The sequence below is a fragment of the Polyodon spathula genome, chromosome 17 (assembly GCF_017654505.1).
Source record: "Polyodon spathula isolate WHYD16114869_AA chromosome 17, ASM1765450v1, whole genome shotgun sequence".
Taxonomy (NCBI): Eukaryota; Metazoa; Chordata; class Actinopteri; order Acipenseriformes; family Polyodontidae; genus Polyodon; species Polyodon spathula.
In genome coordinates this window covers 35,437,598-35,459,535 of record NC_054550.1, presented here as the reverse complement: position 1 = coordinate 35,459,535, position 21,938 = coordinate 35,437,598, and the positions used below count along the sequence as shown (strand labels likewise).

The window sequence follows — 21,938 nt, the reverse complement described above, 5'->3', positions numbered from 1 at the left end:
TCAGTCCTGGCTGGGACCTCGAGGTCTCTGGTGCCGCATGTTAACATGCTGCATGCTGTTGGAACCTCACGGAGCTCTCAGGCCCCAGTCTCGGGTACTGTAGAAATAGATGCTCCTTTTTCAATTGTACGACTTAATTTTGCAGTCTTCAGCGCGACAAAAACAATTCAGGACTGAAAGGGTTGAAGTAGGTTTGTGCAATTAGTGGGAATCTTTGTACATTCCTGTGCGAACCAGTCGCTGGTTCAGCTCTTGTCCAGGTGATAGAGGTGATACATTACTATGTTTTACTATGAATAATTTCTGGCTTGTGATAACGTTGGTTATGATTTTAAATAGACATTTGTTTAGTGGCACCCCTCGTTTTTATAATGTGTTTATTGTTCGTGGTGGATCAGTATGCCATCTATCTCCACGTTATCGGATTTATCTCTCTCAATTCCCAAGCCCCAGCCTCACCCCTGCTGGCGAATGTTGGAAAATGACTAAAGAAAACATAATGACTGTATAATAAAATGTGTAACTAAATAACTGGAAAGCAGCCCGGGTTTTGGTAAATGAAAATGCCCACTGAAGGATTGATGACTGACTGAACGATGTGCCAGTGCGATGCTAATGGACTGAGACGGCACATAATGACAGGAAATGCAGCAGCTCCACTTGGTGAAGCTCCAATGCAAGACAAACAATCTGGCTGGAGGCAGCGGGTCTGGTCTGGAGGGGGGGTGTTGTTTTCTCGTTTAACCCAAAGCATACAGCTGTGAAGCAGAGATGTTTGTCGGCTTTTCAGGATGGGTTTCTTTGTGTGTCTATCATGAGGGGACTGGTTGGTGCATCTTCTTTTTTTTTTTTTTTTTTTTTTTTTAAATATAAAAGCTTCTTCATGTTTGAGAACCAATGTAAAAACCACTTTCTCGCAGGATTGTTTTGAAACATTGGCGTTCTCGTGTGTGTGTGTAAATTATATTACTACATTATCCCTCTGCCTTTCCCCATCTCACACATGCTGTGAATGATGGTGAAACTCCCTCATTTAAAGCAGTCTCTGAATATCCAAATGCGCAGTCTTCTTTTCTAATATTTCATTCATCATATAGGACTGACAAGGACTTTTTAAAAGTAGCCACTCTCCCCAGAAACGCGAGTGACTTTACTTCCCGCAGAGTGCGCCCGCACAAGAAACTCTCCCATCACGAGAGCTGGTGTGCTGTAGGGCATGTGTTGCTGGTTACTGGCTGAATAGATCAGATTCTCTGCCTGGACTGTGAAAACTCCAAAGGCCAGTTGGAACCTTTTTGTTTTGGTTTATTGTGGAGAATCAGAATGAACTGGACGGCAGACAAGACTGGACTGCAGTTCTGAGCCTTGTCTTTTTTTTTTGTTTTGATTTCTGGTTCCTCTTCTGTAGTTCAGTAGATGGCTACTTTTGAGTTTCACTGAAGACACAAGTCCTCCTTTTACTGTGACCGGGATAACAGACTTCTAAAAAACGGCACAGATTTTAAACCCACTCTTTAAATAGTCCCTATGTGTGGTTTTCTTCTTCATAGATCACACCTAAGGACCTCTGAGTGATATTTCCCAAAACCAGCCCACAAATTCACAAGCTGACTGCCTGCTGAGAAAACATTTAGTGGACAAATGTTTATTTAAAATGTTTTTAATGGGTAGTTGGAAAACTACAGTATTAGGAAAGGACAGAAAGCTGTAGGGTTAACTAACTAAGCATGTACTCTTAATGTGGAAAAGTCTTAATGTTGCGGTTTGAAATGGAGGATTGGGTTCACGAGGGAGTGACTCTTTCTAATGTCTTGATCAGAAACACATGGCATCCCAGAAACGACTCCTCAGGAGATCCATACTTTTCTTACTTCATACAATATTAATAAATTAAACAAGATGCTGCACCTCCACAGATTAATCATCCTGCAGCTTGGAGGAAAAGTCAGAATGCAAGCAGCCAACATGCGTGCAAGATCGTCAATCCTTCTCACTGCGTGCAAGATCGTCAATCCTTCTCATTGCGTGCCAGGCGAGATTGGGCAGAAGGGGTTAAAAGCATACAGAAATACAATGGTAAAGTTCTTAAACTCAGGTGAACTTCTGTTTGCATGTTTAGGACGATTTCTCCAGGCTGGAATATGTAGATCTGTTTGAGATTCCCTCCCACTCCCTTCCACAAACTCACACAGTGTTGGCCTTCGCATCTTCCCCCTTTAGCATCTTCTTGACAAATACATTAAAATGGGCATTGATTTTCATGTTGGCATTGGTTTTGTTTAGTGTTCTGCTCTGCTGTGCTGATTGGTGTTATCTTCTATACTACTAGACTGCTGTGTGGTTCTCAGTTATCTCTCCTCCAAGTTTAATGTGTTGTGTAGGGTGTCTCAGCTTTGCTTTGCTGTTACAGGGATGGAAATAAGACTCCCATTGCATAGCCGTCTGATGCAGTCCTGGTTTTACTAGGAGTTTAATAAGACACACCTGAGCTTGATACCTATACCCTGTGGCTAATCCATTTTTGAGTAGCCGTTATAAGCAGGTTTTGCTCATGCCCCTCAACACAGAGGCCTCTGTCTCACTGCTTTATTCGCCGTCCATGAAAGGTGATATGGGTGTTCTGCAGATTATCAGACTCTGCATTGGCTTCCCTGTGGTGGTTGTTAATTGTGTAGCTGCTTGTCTGGTTTTGAGGAAAACAGGTTGAATATATATATATTTTTTCCTTTGTACTAAATCCTGCTGACGTCACTGCTTAATCTCACCCTGGTGTTTTTGTTTTGTTTACATCTTATCTTAAATGACAGGATCTGTCTGTTAGGGATGTGTGAATGCAAACAAGGAAAGGGACTACGCTGTAATGTGGTGCTGCTGTACCAGCGTGGGCATGCTCCTTATTCTGCCGTGTCTAGAGCATTCAGCATTCAGTCTGCCCTGCTGGATACACAAACGTGACCTTTGAGTTCATCGTCTTTTTTATGCGTCTTTCAAGGCTGGCTGGCGTCTGTGTACAGAAGGTGCCTGTTGCCATGAGCCAGTGCCCCATTCTCTCTCCAGTACACAGAAACACAAATGTTTTCTTTCTTTGTATTTGTGGCAAAGTGGTGAGTACGTGCAGGTGAGTGCAGTGCAGAGCGGATTAATCACACAGGTGAATGATTTACAGGTGCACGAGTGTTTATTAATGATTAATGTCCACAGCCTTATGGCAAAACCTGCAAACAATAACATTGATGGAAGTAGTACAGCGGCATGTATCACTCCTGTTTGTAATCCCACAGGTTTGACCCGGAACCAAAAAGTCCAGTCTTCTCACCCACACAAAAGCACAAACGCAGGCCCAGTTCCGACAGTGCGGGATTTTAGTGCTAGCGGTGCAGACACAGTTCCTGTAGTGGAAAAGGTGACTTGCGATGTCCGGGTTTACACTGGCCTGCAGCTGCAGCTCCCGGATCGTGTTTAGTACTCTTTAGTGAGAAAACAAACAACACAAGGCACACGGTGTTAGTACACAGACTGACAAAACACTCACGGCTTTTGGTCTCAATAATACGGGCTCCTTCTAGGTCGTTTGGTATAACAGAACGGATCACTGAAGCTACGCCCCCCTGTTTATACCCTCGCCCATGACCCCTAGGTTAACGAGGGCATCCGCTCCTCCAATCCTCAGATACCACGCCGTCTGGGTCAGTGAGCTTGGTTGCTGCAGCTCCGCCCCCTTCCTAAATGGCCGACTTCCAACTACCCTACGGAATAAATTGTCTTGCCATTTGCTTAAGGTTACTCTGTTCCTTCTTTCTAGTGCCCTCACAGGTCGGGAAGGAGATCTAACACCAAGCGTCATTTGATCTCTGTCACAGTATTGTACTGATTTTACAGCAGGAAATGTTCTATTAACGGTTGGGTTAGACCATTGGTCCCCAATAAAATGAGCTGTGAATTGATCAGGACCTGGTTTGCATGCTGGCGATAGCTGTAAGACAATAAGCCTGCCCAGCCCATTATTCCACAGCAGAGTGAAGCTGCCTGCATCAGTAGAGTTCAATTCACCTGGTGTACTGAACAGAGTTAAAAGCAATACAAGCACGCAAACAAACATGTCGACTAATGACTCCATCGTCCTTCTGCTGGAGACACTGCCTCGTCTCCCGAGTGTCGCATGTGCGTTTCAGGGATTCGTTTTGATCTCATGCTGTGAAAGGGACATGGGATGCTGCCAAGCAATCTATTTTGTTTAATATTCACAGAGGAAAGGCAAGGAATGCTGGCCAGCCCTGTACAGCATGTACTCCCTTCAGGGGTCCTGGGGCCACTCTGTGGTCTGGGCACTCGAAACAAAAAAAAAAATACAAGAAATGTGGACTGAAGGGATTCAGTTTCAGGAGTGATGCACTTTGTAACTACAAGATGGCAGTGTCTGCAAGTAAAACAGTGTCTTGTATTGCTAAGTGTGTCATGCTGCCATTGTGTCACCCTGCAGCGAAGGCAGTGCTTAGCGTTGCTTAGTCAGAGGGACAGTTGAACACGGCTTTATCTGGATCGCAGGCTGCTTGCTTTCTGGGACCTGTGGAGAGGTGGACCGAACTCCCCACAGTAACGGTTTTAACCCAGATAGAAAATGAGATCTCTTTAAAGATTTCCAAGCAATGTGTAAATATTGTTGGACCAGTCTTAAAGGGAAAGTTATATTCATCCCACCAATTCAAACCTTTTCAGTTGCCCTTGTTGAAGTGTAATAAAATATATTGGCAGCATGGTAAAGCATAGGTAAGCATTGTAAACAAAGAAACTATGTAAATGCATAAATGGCAGCAGCATGGGAAATGTACCTTTTATAGGGCGGAGACCACGCTGCTGATAGTGTACCTTTTATAGGGCGGAGACCACGCTGCTGATAGTGTACCTTTTATAGGGCGGAGACCACGCTGCTGATAGTGTACCTTTTATAGGGCGGAGACCACGCTGCTGATAGTGTACCTTTTATAGGGCGGAGACCACGCTGCTGATAGTGTACCTTTTATAGGGCGGAGACCATGCTGCTGATAATGTACCTTTTATAGGGCGGAGACCATGCTGCTGATAATGTACCTTTTATAGGGCGGAGACCATGCTGCTGATAATGTGTTGTTTTTTTTTGTCGCGCCCACCCTTGACAGCCAGAACTGACTGTGTTAAACCTGCCCTGCTGATAATGTGTTGTTTTTTTTTGTCGCGCCCACCTCTGATAATGTACCTATCTGGAGCTGGGCCGGCCGCTACTCATCCTGTTTGTGGACAGGGACGACAGTGAGAGCGTCCATGCGAGACAGGAGCTGAGCACACTGCAGGACAGAGGACAGCTGGACCACTACATGCCCTGCTGGATACACCTGTGAGTCTCCCCTCAGACACAGAATGAGACACACACACACACACACACACACAGGCACAGAGCTGTAAGTCTCCCCTCAGACACAGAATGAGACGCACACACACAGGCACAGAGGCACATGTCCTGTTTTGTTGTTGTGTTTGTGGTTTCTTTGGATGTAGTCTCATTTGTTTGTTTGTTTTTTTTGCACACAAACCATTGCGGATGCGCCTCACTTTTTTATCATAAGAAATCAGGTGCCATCTCCACCACACAGCAAGAATTTTACACTAAATATAGCCTTGAGAATGAGGAAATGCATCAGTTTTATAATATTGCATCTTTTTAAAAACACAAGCACTAAGGAAGGAACAATAATCGCCAATATCGATAATCGCAGTATTTATTTTTTTCAGCTATAATTCAATTGTGTTGAAAATTTTTTAGCGCTAATAAGAATGATAGTCTGTGACCCAGTGAAGCAGAAGTCAGCTCTGCATCGAGCAGTAAGCAGCACTGAACTGTCTGTGTGAGCACAGCGCATGTTGATTTCAAACAGTATGCTTCTGACTTTACATCATGCTTTCAATCTGATGATAATTGGTTCACTGGAAAATCATGTGTGGTTTTCTAACCTAAAAACAGAAATATTGTTGTTTGTAAAATAAAATGGGGGGAAAAAAAAAAAAACGCTAGCTCACTATAAAATTATTGTAGAAAAGTGGAACTTTTTACTATTAAACATTTTGACACAAAATTGAATGCAATTTGCAAAAAAAAAAAACCACAACAAGACAAAATAAAGCACACCCACATGGCACACTTCTTTATTGTAAACTACAGTGATGACAGTACTAGAAGCGGATGCAGCCTGGGCACCGCATGGGGAGAATAAGCGGGTGCTGAGATCCCTTGTATATATATCTGTTCCCATAGCGCTGCTAGTGTGGAAAAAAGGGTAGTTGCGTAAATAGACGTTTTAGCTTTTAATGGAAGGATAGGTAGTTTACTTTATTAAACTGTCTGCATACAAGCAGCTGTGTGCGACTCACTATGTTCCTAATAGTATTCTTTCTATTCGTATATTTGGTGGCACTTTCTTTTATGAAAGTAAACATTCTTGAATTCTTGTTTAAGAAAAATATATGTATTATTTTAAAGGGAAACTACATCATGTATTAATATTTAAATTACAACAGGGGTATTTTTATACTCATGTTTTCTGGGACCCACCAGAAATTTTAAAGCTCGCCGTATGAACTGTCAAGTTTCTTTTTCTTCTGAGCTCAGTCTATGATGTAGACTGGCCGTTGTCATGCTGCTCAAGTGTAAATTTGATCAATTACAGGACTTTTTAATATTGTATTTATTCAGCCAGTAATCACAATTATCGTGATCATTTACAGACGATAATCCACAGCTGAAAATGTCATTATCATCCAACCCTACTTTGCACCTGCCTGTCTAGAACCTCTTGCAAACAAATAAATGAACCCGAGGCAGCGCGACCCCTTGATTCACATTGTGTAACAGGAACAGTTTTAACACCCTCACCCCCACATTGGCTTTAAAAGCTTCATGACAGAAGCCCTGACTAATCCAGAACTGATAAAGAGCGATTCTGTGCAGCACAGGCTCGGTTTGAGCTGCAAAGCATCTCCTCAGTGCAGAGCTGTGCAATGCAGAGCCAGCTTCTGCACTTGAGGCTGCAGATCTGAACGCTGATAACCTTTCCGGTAGGGGTTTGATCTTTTAAAAGGGGACGTGGGTCGTCTCATTTTGAGCTCTTGCTCGATTTGTGGTTTGATTTGCCCGGGTTTTATTTTTGAGGGGGTGTGGGGATAGCTTTATTGGGTTTCATTGAAAGCTGTTCTTTTCATTTGACACCAGTTACTTTTAAGAAGCATGTGGAAACTGCATCAAGGATAGGGATAGGGAACTAACCTGGGAAGGTTATGTTTAATTTATTGTCTTTACATGGCTTTATCAGTTACTTAATGATCAGTTTTTAGTTGCTAGAAAGAGTGATTTACAACATCAAAAACAACCTAACCTCCCTCAGCACTTGCATGTGTGCATGTATACCGCTCTGAACAATGCACAGAGGTGTGTGTACTAAGCATGTGTGTGCAATCGATGTCAGGCACATCTGGGACCCCCTTGTCTGGCATTACCAGTTGATGGTAATTATCCAGCATTACAATCATTTTGTTGAGCTGAGGCGTAATTACAATGCAGGGCTTGGAGTTTTATAACATGCACGTTTCTTAGTATCTCTTAATGGAAGCTTTCGGAGCCGTAGACTCTCACTCGAACAGCAGATCAGTTTGATACGGCCAGTTAGCAGGATTGTATAATAACCACTGGAAATAACCAAAGGGAAAGAGCAGCAGATGGACCCGTGCTTTTAAACCGCGGTCTGTCCAGGAGCCCAGCAGCAAGTTGTGGGGATTTGTTTAGCTCTGGAGTTTTGAGAAACTACGTGCAGCCAGCCCGCCTATTTTAGAAGATAAGTGTAAGGTAATTGTCCTTTTCTCTAGCCAGTTTTAAGTGTGCAGATTAACATTCTGCTGGAGTTTGTTTGCGCCAGCTCCCACAGAATTTTACTGGAAATTGTTGTAATCAAACGCTGATGGGAAGAAGTGTGGCTTGAACTGCAAGAGTTAGGAGGCGGATCCTCCTTTCTGATTACGTGACGACAGCTTCTTCCACAGCATCTCTGTTCCACACTCTCACGCTTCTGCATCCCAAGCACCTTTCTTGTTTGGTTGTTTGGCGTGGGCAGTGATGTGCGCTTGTTGTGTTGCAGGGCTCGGACCCCAGCAGGCAGGGCTGTGTTGGAGTCGCTCCTGGGCTCTGTCCCCCAGCTCCCTGCCCTGGTCCTTTCTCAACTCGGCTCAGAGGGAGAGGTCTTCCTATTTGCAGCACAACAGCCCCTGCTGGCTGAGACAGTGCAGCGCTGGCTGAGCAGAGTGCAGAGCAGGGAGGAGGAACCCTCTGGTGAGTGAAGCACTTCTGTACAAACACACACACACACTCTTGCACAGGCATTCTCAGGAATGTTTAATTTTTCAGTCACCCTTGAATGTTTGTGAGAAATTTAATAATTCTGTAATTGAGCCATCAGGAATTAATCTTGTATACTTGTCAGGAAATGTATGAAATTAGATAATTTACTCTGATTTCCAAGAAATGTCTGTTGTCCAGACTAACACTGCTTTTCATCAGAAAATGGTAAAAATGCCAAACTTCAAATGGAACTGAAAGTCTTATTCTTCTTTGATACACTAACTCAAACGCAAGATATTTAGCATTGTGCGAGAAAAGAACGCAATATATTTCTATAAAAAGGACAAAAAAAAAAAGAGAACTTTCATCTGTTTCTTTCCAATTTGCAACAATCTGCTTGGCTGTGAGGGAAAGTCGGTTTTAAAACTCGCTGAATTATAGCGAACAAAATAAACCAAAAAAGCATTAGGCAGCATAGCTCTTATGAATAATGACTTAGAGCATAATGCTAGCTTCCAAAACATCGACGTGCCTTAACTGTTTACTGCAGCCAGAAAGAATATCCAGATCTGGGGGTGTGCGCCTCTGCCACGGTATCGTACCTAGAATTATCCATCGGGACTTCGAGACTTCTTTCTTTAACGACATGTAAAGCGCTTTGAGGTGCTGCGGTATGAAAGGCGCTATATTAATAAAATGAACTGCAGTTGAAGTTGAATGCCCTGCGGTTACAGTGACACCATGCTCCTGCCAGTAGCCTAAGCTGTTTAAAGACAAGCAGCATGTTCCTGTCTCCATTTGTTTTGTATGGTGGTTGGCTGGGGAGCAGGCTGGAACTGGTATGTTCCCTACAACGCTGCATTGCTGGATTCTACAGCTTGTTTCAGTTGATTCAGCATGTTTAAGGTTCAAATAATTACTCCTCTGAAAGAAAAGATTATATTATTGAAAGAATATATATATATATATATATATATATATATATATATATATATATATATATATATATATATATATATAATATACAGTGCGAGTCATAAATATCTGTGCCACACAGTTTTGAACATTTCATAAGAATTGTGTAATGGTAGCAGATGTTTTGGATTATCACACAGTCGTTTGGTAGAAGCACAGACATAAAGGTTAATAAATGCTTTCAGAATCTGTAATATCTCTCTCAACACATGCTCAGCATATTTTGTTAAATGATGCAAATGCTTAATCTGTCTAAATCGCACTGTAATATGTGGGAAAGTTGAGGGGCAGATACAGACTGCCAGTAAAGAAGGTTTCCACTTTTAACCCTTACAATAACTGTTTACACAGTATTTTTGCAGATTGACATTATTATGATATTCCCACAGTTTCCTATGGCTTGCCATGTTTTTAATATGCCTTACCACACCTCTGTATAATGTAGCGTGCTTGTCTGTTCTTTACCATGCTTTCACTGTGCTTCACTACACTTTGCCTTTACTGTGGGGAACCCTTTAGAAGGGTCGTCCAGGGATCGCTGGAATCAGCAGCATTGCAAGGTTCATTAGGAGAGTTAGGGCTAGGGGTGCACTGAGGCTGCAGCGGAAGAGCTCGCCAGAGCATCCGTCCTTTCCCTGGCCACGTTCGGTTCTGTGAACAATTTCTTTAATTTGTTTATTTGATTTCTACCCAAGGGATATATTTTGCCATCTGGCAATAGAAATTGATTAACCCCAGTTCAAATTAAATAATATTTCTCCCACGCACTCTGGACCAAATTTAAAGGAGTTTTCTTTTTTTAAGTGTAGTTGTACTGTGGTCTTGAGCCAGTGGTGGACATGCCAGATAGAAACATATTTCAAGAGTGTTTTTTCATGTAAATATTTACCAGAAAACGTTAGGTACCCCAAAAAAAAAAAAGATCACATTCAAAAAAACCGGACAACAATCAAATAGTCAGGTAAGGTAAACATTTCTGTTTCTAGTGTAAGGTTGTTTGGCATGTTTTAGTGTTCAGTCCTTATGTATGTATGTATGTATGTGTGTGTGTGTTTGTGTACTGTAGGAGAGAATTCCATCTAGGTGTGTGTGTGTGTGTACTGTAGGAGAGAGTTCAGTCCTGTGTGTGTGTGTGTGTGTGTGTGTGTGTGTGTGTGTGTGTACTGTAGGAGAGAGTTCAGTCCTGTTGTGTGTGTGTGTGTGTGTGTGTACTGTGTGAGAGAGTAGTGTGTGTGTGTGTGTGTGTGTGTGTGTGTGTGTGTGTGTGTGTGTGTGTGTGTGTGTGTGGTGTAGGTAGGAGAGAGTTCAGTCCTGTGTGTGTGTGTGTGTGTGTGTGTGTGTGTAGGTGTGAGTTGTGTGTGTGTGTGTGTGTGTGTGTGTGTATCCTGTAGGAGAGAGTTCAGTGTGTGTGTGTGTGTGTGTGTGTACTGTAGGAGAGAGTTCAGTCCTGGTGGGTGGGTGTGTGTGTATCCTGTAGGAGAGAGTTCACTCCTGTTGTATGTATCTGAGTGTATCCTGTAGGAGAGAGTTCAGTCCTGTTGTGTGTGTATCCTGTAGGAGAGAGTTCAGTCCTGTGTGTGTGTGTGTGTGTGTGTGTGTGTGTGTCCTGTAGGAGTGTGTGTGTGTGTGTGTGTGTGTATCCTGTAGTTCACTCCTGTTGTATGTATCTGAGTGTATCCTGTAGGAGAGAGTTCAGTCTGTGTGTGTGTGTGTGTGTGTGTGTGTATCCTGTAGGAGAGAGTTCAGTCCTGGGTTGTGTGTGTGTGTGTGTGTCCTGTAGGAGAGAGATAGAGAGAGTTCAGGACATCCTCTCTCAAGTAGGAGAGACCACTCACACACCACACACACACACCACCCTGTAGGAAGTTCCCACACACAACCAACACATCCTATAGGAGAGGGACTGTTGTGTGGAGAGTTCAGTCCTGTTGTGTGTGTGTGTGTGTATGTGTGTAGGAGAGTTCAGTCCTGTTGTGTGTGTGTGTGTGTGTGTGTGTATCCTGTAGGAGAGTTCAGTCCTGTTGTGTGTGTGTGTGTGTGTGTGTGTGTGTGTGTGTGTGTGTGTGTGTGTGTGTGTGTGTATCCTGTGTGTGTGTGTTGTGTGTGTGTGTGTGTGTGTGTGTGTGTGTGTGTGTGTGTGTGTGTCTGTAGTGTGTGTGTGTGTGTGTGTGTGTGTGTGTGTGTGTGTGTGTGTGTGTGTGTATGTGTAGTGTGAGAGTTCAGTGTGGTGTGTGTGTGTGTGTGTGTGTGTGTGTGTGTATCCTGTAGGAGAGAGTGCAGTCCTGGTGTGTGTGTGTGTGTGTGTGTATCCTGTAGGAGAGTTGAGACAAGTCCTGGTGTGTGTGGTGGGTGTGTATCCTCTCTCAATCAGGAGGACACACCAACACCAGATAGTGACATCCTCCTGTGTGTGGGTGTCCATAGTGTAGGAGAGAGTTCAGTCCTGTTGTGTGTGGGGAAAGTGTGTGTGTGTGTGTATATACTCTGTAGGACGTGTATCCTGTAGGAGTGTGTGTGTGTGTGTGTGTGTGTGTGTGTGTGTGTGTGTGTGTGTGTGTGTGTAGGTGTGTGTGTGTGTGTGTGTGTGTGTGTGTGTGTGTGTGTGTGTGTGTGTGTGTGTGTGTGTGTGTGTGTGTGTTGTGTGTGTGTGTGTGTGTGTGTGTGTGTGTGTGTGTGTGTATCCTGTAGGAGTGTGTGTGTGTGTGTGTGTGTGTGTGTGTGTGTGTGTGTGTGTGTGTGTAGTCCTGTGTGTGTGTGTGTGTGTGTATCCTGTAGGACTCCTCTCTCAAGTCAGTGTGTATCCCTGTAGGAGAGAGGGAACACAACACACACATTAGTCGTCAGGTGGTGTGGTGTGTGTGTGTGTGTGTGTGTGTGTGTGTATCCTGTAGGAGAGAGTTCAGTCCGTGTGTGTGTGTGTGTGTGTGTGTGTGGGTGTGTGGTGTAGCGTTCCACACACACATAGGACATCCTCTCCTGTAGGAGACTGTCGAGAGAGTCAGGAGTGAGGAAGCCGCCATTGTCAGTATCCTGTGTGTGTGTGTGTGTATGTAGGAGAGAGTTCAGTCCTGTGTGTGTGTGTGTGTGTGTGTGTGTGTGTGTGTATCCTGTAGGAGAGAGTTCAGTGTGTGTGTGTGTGTGTGTGTAATGTGTGTGTGTGTGTGTGTGTGTGTGTGTATCCTGTAGGAGAGAGTTCAGTCCGTGTGTGTGTGTGTGTGTGTGTGTATCCTGTAGGAGAGAGTTCAGTCCTGGTGTGTGTGTGTATCCTGTAGGAGAGAGTTCAGTCCTTGTGTGTGTGTATGTGGGTAGTCTGGCTGGGCACCTCTAAGCTGCCCAGAGCTGCATTGTCCTCTGGCACTGTAGCTCCGGGGCAGCTGCATGGTGAGTCTGCAGTGTGTAAAGAAGCGGTCGGCTGACAGCACACTCTTCGGAGGACAGCGTGTGTTCGTCTTCGCCGCTCCCGAGTCAGCACAGGGGTGGTAGCGGTGAGCTGAGCCTAAAAATAATTGGATATTCTAAATTGGGAGAAAATAGAAAAAATAACTGGCGACTACTAAATTCTATAATTAAATATAGATGGTATATCAATCTGCTAAACCTGACTCCTAAACAACTTCCTTTACCGTCCTGACCTCGTATTCTCCTAGATCGCATGTGGCTGTGACAGTACAGTGTTTGCAGAGGCTGCTCCTTGACATTTGTCTATCAGGTTGATCAGATAATTAAAATAGGGGAAATTGAGTTACACTGGGCTTGCCCTACATTACAGGCACAGGAAATGAAGGCAGGCTGTGTCTGCTAGCTCCAGCTGCGATGCCCAGCTTAGGTACCATAAGCACCACTGTGTTCTTCATACCCTGGGTAAATAAACACACTGGCTTCCTGCTCGACTGCACCGCACTGCCATAGGAAACAGTACCGGAGCAGCGTTCCTGCTCGACCGCACCGCACTGCCATAGGAAACAGTACCGGAGCAGCGTTCCTGCTCGACCGCACCGCACTGCCTATAGGAAACAGTACCGGAGCAGCGTTCCTGCTCGACCGCACCGCACTGCCTATAGGAAACAGTACCGGAGCAGCGTTCCTGCTCGACCGCACCGCACTGCCTATAGGAAACAGTACCGGAGCAGCGTTCCTGCTCGACCGCACCGCACTGCCGTTCCTGCTCGATAGGAAACAGTACCGGAGCAGCGTTCCTGCTCGACCGCACCGCACTGCCTATAGGAAACAGTACCGGAGCAGCGTTCCTGCTCGACCGACCGCAGCGGAGCAGCGTTCCTGCTCGACCGCACCGCCTATAGGAAACAGTACCGGAGCAGCGTTCCGGAGCTCGACCGCCACTGCCTATAGGAAACAGTACCGGAGCAGCGTTCCTGCTCGACCGCACCGCCTATAGGAAACAGTACCGGAGCAGCGTTCCTGCTCGACCGCACCGCACTGCCTACAGGAAACAGTACCGGAGCAGCGTTCCTGCTCGACCGCACCGCCTATAGGAAACAGTACCGGAGCAGCGTTCCTGCTCGACTGCACCGCACTGCCTATAGGAAACAGTACCGGAGCAGCGTTCCTGCTCGACCGCACCGCACTGCCTATAGGAAACAGTACCGGAGCAGCGTTCCTGCTCGACCGCACCGCACTGCCTATAGGAAACAGTACCGGAGCAGCGTTCCTGCTCGACCGCACCGCACTGCCTATAGGAAACAGTACCGGAGCAGCGTTCCTGCTCGACCGCACCGCACTGCCTATAGGAAACAGTACCGGAGCAGCGTTCCTGCTCGACCGCACCGCACTGCCTACAGGAAACAGTACCGGAGCAGCGTTCCTGCTCGACCGCACCGCCTGCCTATAGGAAACAGTACCGGAGCAGCGTTCCTGCTCGACCGCACCGCACTGCCTACAGGAAACAGTACCGGAGCAGCGTTCCTGCTCGACCGCACCGCACTGCCTATAGGAAACAGTACCGGAGCAGCGTTCCTGCTCGACCGCACTGCCTATAGGAAACAGTACCGGAGCAGCGTTCCTGCTCGACCGCACCGCACTGCCTACAGGAAACAGTACCGGAGCAGCGTTCCTGCTCGATTTACGCCAGTGTGTGAGCAAGTCCCTGACTGCAGTACACTGTGTGTGTTTAGTAAGATCCTTGTTTTTAGAAATATTAACCATCAAGTAACCAGAAATGTAATCTAAGCACAGTGAAATCGCTTGCAATACCACAGACACTCTGAAGCTGCACTCCACCGGCAGACTCCGGGCCTGGGTTAGAATCGGACATGCTTTTGCCATCTCCCCAGTCGTTCGGTGGAAAATGAACAGTGTCTGACTGTCGCCATCGGCACAGACCCCCACCATTGCATGCCTCATCAATCAAACATAACATGCTGGAAGATTCTGCTGTTCTGGATTCCAGATTCCTTCTTCACTGCACGATATAGCTTTCTAGGTGGATCTGTCTGGAGTGGGATCTCCTTTATTCCAATCTTTCTGCAGCTTGTTTACTTTTGAAGAAAAAAACAAAACAAAACCGAAAATGGCTGGAATATTTACCAGCGGGTCCATAAGAGCAGAGATGTAGCATTTAATCAGCCTGGAGTTTGTTCTGATTTGTTTGGATGTTTAAAGTCAAACTATTCTTACTCCAATTAGTAAGGTACAGTTATTTATTATTATTTTTTTATATGTCAGTATTTCACAGAATGATATCAAATGTTTTTTTGTTTTTCTTTCACTTAGTTCGATAAAGAGTTACAAAATATCATTACATGTACCGCAAGTTTTGGGGCAAAATGCCAGAACCACAATCTTGTTCTAAATAAAGCGTTTCTGCTGGCAGCACAGAGATGCAAATAAGACTCCCATTGCATAGCAATTTGATCCATTCCTGGTTTTACTACACACTGTGACTAATCAAGCTCAATCCCTCAGGCACTTTGCGAGTGTGAGTCTTGGGGATGCAGTATCACTAATCTGCCTCAAGAGGGAGCACAAGTCTTTAAATGAGCTGTGAATGCATTGTAATGGTTGGTCTCCTGAATCACATAGAGAATTAAGTTATTAACCCTGTGAGCCCAGTTCAGACAGGCAGATGAATGGCAAAGTTGAGGAAAATTACATTTTTATTGAAATTATCACTCCACCACAGTAGAAAAATGCTGTGAAATTGTGTTTGTTTGTCTTTTAATGTGTTCATCATAATTTTGTTCTTTTCAACTTTCTCCTCATCAAAGTGAGAATGTGGCCCCCATCTGCTTCTTTGCCCTTGTAAAATTCCTGTTTGTCCTCTGTTTTTCCTCTGTCTCCTGGGGATGCACGAAGCAAAGGAATGCGTCAAATTTCTGAAGCAAGCGCTTAAAAATATTCCTATTCTTCATGCACACAATGACCACTGCCAGCCTCTTCCTTTTAAAAGGGAGTCAGCAGCCAGTGCAATACCCAGGGCTGCTCAGGCTGCAGAGCCCAGGAGTCTCAGAGTATATTGAGGAGGGCGTGTGTGTTGAGAATCACTCCTCCAGTGTTGATCTTGGTGTGTGCATTCTTTAGGACACCCTTAGGGAGGAAGTAGCGGTCATGTTAATAGATTTTGTCCTTTGCTATTTCTTCGTGGTGTTTGCTATCGTTCGGAGTGGTTCTTGGTTGATATTATCATTTTCTGGGGATCCGGAGTGCCTGAGCATTCCAGTCCTTTCAGCTCTGCTCGAATGTTTTCAGGGATATTTGCTGCTTTTTAAAAGGTATAAAATATTAAAACCTAATGCTAAAACCTTCCACTCACAATTTTAATGTTGGGAAAATGTTGGGAATTCAGCATTCTAATCATTGGAAATTCAGCACCCCAGTCAATCTCGTCCTGTCGCAGTGCCCTGCACCCCAGTCAGTCTCGTCCTGTCGCAGTGCCCTGCACCCCAGTGTACAGCAGTGTAAAGATCATTCAGCTGGCTGTACTGCAGTGTAGAGATCATTCAGCTGGCTGTACTGCAGTGTAGAGATCATTCAGCTGGATGTACTGCAGTGTAAAGATCATTCAGCTGGCTGTACTGCAGCTTAGTGACAGGCAGTTTGTGAGACGGGACAAGAACAAAGACATAGAATACCCGCACACTAGTTAAGCTCCAAAATACATATTTTAACAGTGTACAACCATTCCCATTTGTGGTGTTTTCTGTAACGGTCTCTTTTTCTGGTTTGCATTTGCAGTGTTTTTTTCTTTTGTTTTTGAGAGCATTTGCCTTTTGCCTAAAGTGTGTACAAATGAATAGATCTGCTGCTCTCTGTCTACAGGGGTGCTGTCGGACGAGCAGTGGGGTCCCCCGGTCCCCCTGTTTGATTTCCTGGCTGTGATGGACGAGGCAGTGCCGGGCTTCGCTGCCCAGAGGACTGAGGAGGAGGAGGAGGAGGAGGAGGAGGGAGAGAGAGCAGACCCAGACCCAGTCCCAGAGTCCAGCCCGCCAGTTTCCACAGCGCGGCCTCCCCAGCGATCAGACCTACCCAAGCACACCCACACCGAGCTTTAGCTGCACGCTGCGGACAGCTCCATTCGCCCAGACACCGACACCCACTCCATATTAAAACACTTTCAGCCAGCATTACCCTGGACCCCCTTTGGTAATGAGGTGCCGGTGGGTTCTCGTCCTGGTTAAATCAAACTGAACATAACCGACCAGATTCTGTTCAGTTATTCCTGTGTTGTTGCAAAGTGCCGGTATTTCAGAAAAAGTGCCTTAGTTTCGATGAGTTGTATGGACCTCCAGCTTGTTCTGATTGCTGATCAGGTGGTGCAAAAGAAAGATGAAAAAAAACAAAAAAAATAACTGAATGTGTGTGTGCCAGGGGGTTCCAATCAGCTGTGTTTGAGGTGGCAGGCCCTTGGCTGCCTCTGCACTGAAATTAATACAGGAACACACTGCGGGCAACAAGACTGCAAAATACACACGAAAAACAACCAAAAACACCACCATTAGGTGGCGCCGGTGCAGCGAGTGCTCTGCTGTTTCATCACTCGCAGCCTGTAGACGAGGAGTAGTGTTTTCTGCCGTGCAGAGCAGGTATAACAGCAGCAGCAGCCTCTGAATTGGGGTCCGGGTCGCTGCACAGGCATCGCAGTTCTTGAGATAATAAAGTTTAACTAGTAAAAAAAAAAAAAAAATTACCATATTTTTACAGTAACTTTACCTTAATATTCACTTAATACAACTGTATTTGTAGATTAATTCTAGTGTATATTTCTAGTTCTAGATAAATAATTAACGTATTTTACACTAATATTGAACAGCTTTTACCATAATTTGAAGCGTTTGCTGAGACATCTTGCATTACAGCCATCTGTGAAGAATGTGGGAAAGTGCAATGCTCATTGCCAAATCTTGTTTCCTGAAACCTTTCCATCTGGGAAAGAAATATACAATTCAGGTTGGCTCGTAGGTTGCCAAAGGGAAAGAATCCTGAAGTAGTATCCTGCTGCCTGTAGACTGGTAAAAGAAATAGCTTTCCGTAACTCTTTCAGGGCTGTAGCTTGAGCTCAGCGGAGCACTGCGCTCTCTGTGTGCGGATTTTCCATGCTGACCATGAAACGGTGCAATAGAATCCAAATGCTGCCTCGCTAGGAGTGGTGTTTATCTGGTATGATAGATTCTGTAAATAGGAAACTATTATTTAGTGTGTTATAAATAAACCATTGTCTAAAAATGTCATAATTTGCATGCAACCCATTACTGATTTCCTGTACCTGAATTAAGATGGTCAGAGATGTTTTAACTGTGGATTAATCAAATAACTTTTCTTAAGAACATATTAAAAATTAATTGATCTAGGATCCTTGATTATTTTATCTTGTAGCCGATGCTGTAGCTATCCCAAATGACAGGCTAGGAATTGCCAACAAGAACCAGCCCTACTGTCCCTATTAAACATGATTCTGCAATCTGGTTTTAGTGACTATTAAATAACAGGGATAGAAATAAGACTCCTGTTGCAGAGCAGTTTCATTCCATTCCAGGTTTTACTACGAGCTTGATTAGCCGCAGTCTTATATCTGTAACAAGCTCAGGTGTGTCATATTAAACTCGTAGTAAAACCAGGAATGGATCAGACTTCTATGCAATGGGAGTCTAATTACCATCCCTGAATTATCTGTATATGTTCACCTCCCCCTCCATCCTGACCATGTCTAACTGAAGATGGGAAATAGCAGCAAGGTTTGGATTCACTGTAATGGAACACAGATGCCGCTGGCTCAGGAAAGCTTCTGTGCTTCCAAATTATATTTCTTAATTCAGAGTGAGTTAAAACTTGCTAAATGCAGTCCAATAAAGAATAAGGCTTCCTAAGCCCACGAGGAAACAAGCGCTTGTAATCAAGAGCTTGAGGAACATTTCCAGTCTTGGCTAATTTTCTCAGTTGTATGTCTTGGCAAAGACTCAGAGCTGGAATCTCTTATTCTCTGTGTAAATTCTCTCACACTCGCACACATGCACACGCACACACACTCGCATTCAACAGTTTCCTGAACAACCCTATTGCCCTCAAGAAGGAAACTCAGTTTCACATAACGGATGTTTCAAAAGCTGCCTGATACAGGCCCTAGGGTCAGTGCCATCTGCTGTGTTTATTCTTTCAGAGACGTTGATTTGGATTTAAATGGCACCACAGGAAACGTCTGCCCCTATCACAGCCAGATTTCATAAAGCTGTCTTCCTGGTAGGTCAATTGCCCAGATAGCTGTATTAAGCCCTGTTGTCAGAATTATTGAAACACAGGAGCTGTTTTCAATCAAGGCACATCTGGCTGCAGTGTCCGACTCAACTGGCCTTTTCTTCCCCACATGGGAATATCAGAAATTGCATAACAGTTTGACAGAGCAATTTGTGTGAGATGAATCGACATTAGAGACAGGTATCATATCTGTCTTCATTATAAAAGACAATACATGATAATAACTCATGAATCTGGTCTCTCCAGCCTCCAATAAGGCATGCTAAACGAGCCAGTAGCATTAGAGTCCAGGCTGCATTCCAGGATTTTATTTATTTTCTTTATTTACATTTTTATATCGCCTTTAACCAAGGAGCTTTACAAATTTAAACAAAACGGCACAATCGAGAAAAATATGTGAAGACAGAATGTAAGGTATTGGGCTGGGGTAGGGAGATACGGATGAGCTGCTAATATGAAAGCAGAGAGGCAGAGGCTAGGTCAGGGTCAGGCAAGCAGGGTCATAACAGGAGGTCAGGGGCCAAGGGTATCAGTAGGATGGGGTAGGGAGAAGTGGAAACTACGCAGTGTGGGTGACTGTTTTATGGTAAGCTGGACACAAGGAGAGCATTTACTGTTCTGTTTAAATTACCAGCGAGTAAACTCAGAAGGGTTTTTGCTTTTTCAATACAAGTGAATTACAGGTATGTTCAGGAAGCAGACACACATGCACATGTAGAGGTATTGATTTATTAACAACAGTGACATCGATATGCAAGCTCTCTCGCATCGACTCTACCTCCCAAACCCATCATCGATATGCAAGCTCTCTCGCATCGACTCTACCTTCCAAACCCATCATCGATATGCAAGCTCTCTCGCATCGACTCTACCTCCCAAACCCATCATCGATATGCAAGCTCTCTCGCATCGACTCTACCTCCCAAACACATCATCGATAGGCAAGCTCTCTCGCATCGACTCTACCTCCCAAACCCATCATCGATATGCAAGCTCTCTCGCATCGACTCTACCTCCCAAACACATCATCGATAGGCAAGCTCTCTCACATCGACTCTACCTTCCAAACTCATCATCGATAGGCAAGCTCTCTCGCATCGACTCTACCTTCGAAACACATCATCGATATGCGATCTCTCTCGCATCGACTCTACCTTCGAAACACATCATCGATATGCGATCTCTCTCGCATCGACTCTACCTTCCAAACCCATCATCGATATGCGATCTCTCTCGCATCGACTCTACCTTCCAAACCCATCATCGATATGCAAGCTCTCTCGCATCGACTCTACCTCCCAAACCCATCATCGATATGCAAGCTCTCTCGCATCGACTCTACCTTCAAAACACATCATCGATATGCGATCTCTCTCGCATCGACTCTACCTTCCAAACCCATCATCGATAGGCAAGCTCTCTCGCATCGACTCTACCTCCCAAACACATCATCGATAGGCAAGCTCTCTCGCATCGACTCTACCTTCCAAACTCATCATCGATATGCGATCTCTCTCACATCGACTCTACCTTCGAAACACATCATCGATATGCGATCTCTCTCGCATCGACTCTACCTTCCAAACCCATCATCGATATGCGATCTCTCTCGCATCGACTCTACCTTCCAAACTCATCATCGATATGCAAGCTCTCTCGCATCGACTCTACCTCCCAAACACATCATCGATAGGCAAGCTCTCTCACATCGACTCTACCTTCCAAACTCATCATCGATATGCAATCTCTCTCGCATCGACTCTACCTTCGAAACACATCATCGATATGCGATCTCTCTCGCATCGACTCTACCTTCGAAACACATCATCGATAGGCGATCTCTCTCGCATCGACTCTACCTTCGAAACTCATCATCGATATGCAAGCTCTCTCGCATCGACTCTACCTCCCAAACACATCATCGATAGGCAAGCTCTCTCACATCGACTCTACCTTCCAAACCCATCATCGATATGCGATCTCTCTCGCATCGACTCTACCTCCCAAACACATCATCGATATGCGATCTCTCTCGCATCGACTCTACCTTCGAAACACATCATCGATATGCAATCTCTCTCGCATCGACTCTACCTTCCAAACTCATCATCGATATGCGATCTCTCTCGCATCGACTCTACCTTCCAAACTCATCATCGATATGCGATCTCTCTCGCATCGACTCTACCTTCGAAACACATCATCGATATACAACTCTCGCATCGACTCTACCTCCCAAACACATCATCGATATGCGATCTCTCTCGCATCGACTCTACCTTCGAAACACATCATCGATATGCAAGCTCTCTCGCATCGACTCTACCTTCGAAACACATCATCGAAATGCAATCTCTCGCATCGACTCTACCTCCCAAACACATCATCGATATGCAAGCTCTCTCGCATCGACTCTACCTTCCACACACATCATCGAAATGCAAGCTCTCGCATCGACTCTACCTTCCACACACATTTCAGAGTGCATGACGTTGATTGAGTGTCAGTGCTGGCTGTACAGTCTCTATCACCCCTTTCTCACTCCATTGTTGAAGCCTTACGTACATAATTATTTTGTGACAGTATGTGATGGCAGCAGCAGAAAAGGCTATGCAAATGGAATTTAATAAAAATGAAATGAATAAATTAAATGTTGAATTTGCTATAGAAAATATTGGTGATGGTGATGGCAATGGGGACCAGTGTAGACCAGGTTCAGGTGTAAGGGGAGACAGTATCCCTACTAACAGAAATAAACCTGAAGGTTATTAGGACACAGCAGAGGCTGGGAATGCGCTGTGAACGTTTCTGTTTCACCTCAAGTTCCTTCAGGGTGTTTTAACCGGATGCTGCCAGCGACTCAGAAACTGAAAAAGTATCCTGTGTGCTGTGCTGTGCA

General features: G+C 44.9%; 1 protein-coding gene across 3 annotated transcripts in view; it reads left to right on the top strand.

The window, feature by feature from the left end:
• The window catches only part of LOC121330041 (thioredoxin domain-containing protein 16-like), a 35,690-nt gene extending 17,552 nt beyond the window's left edge, over positions 1-18,138 (top strand). For all 3 annotated transcript variants that reach the window (XM_041276278.1, XM_041276276.1, XM_041276277.1), the window contains exons 18-21: positions 5,157-5,184; positions 5,233-5,371; positions 8,160-8,350; positions 16,610-18,138. In XM_041276278.1, the coding sequence (XP_041132212.1) occupies positions 5,157-5,184; positions 5,233-5,371; positions 8,160-8,350; positions 16,610-16,842 (591 nt within the window). In that variant the 3' untranslated portion in view covers positions 16,843-18,138. The remainder of the gene's footprint in view (positions 1-5,156; positions 5,185-5,232; positions 5,372-8,159; positions 8,351-16,609) is intronic.
• Positions 18,139-21,938: the final 3,800 nt, after the last annotated feature.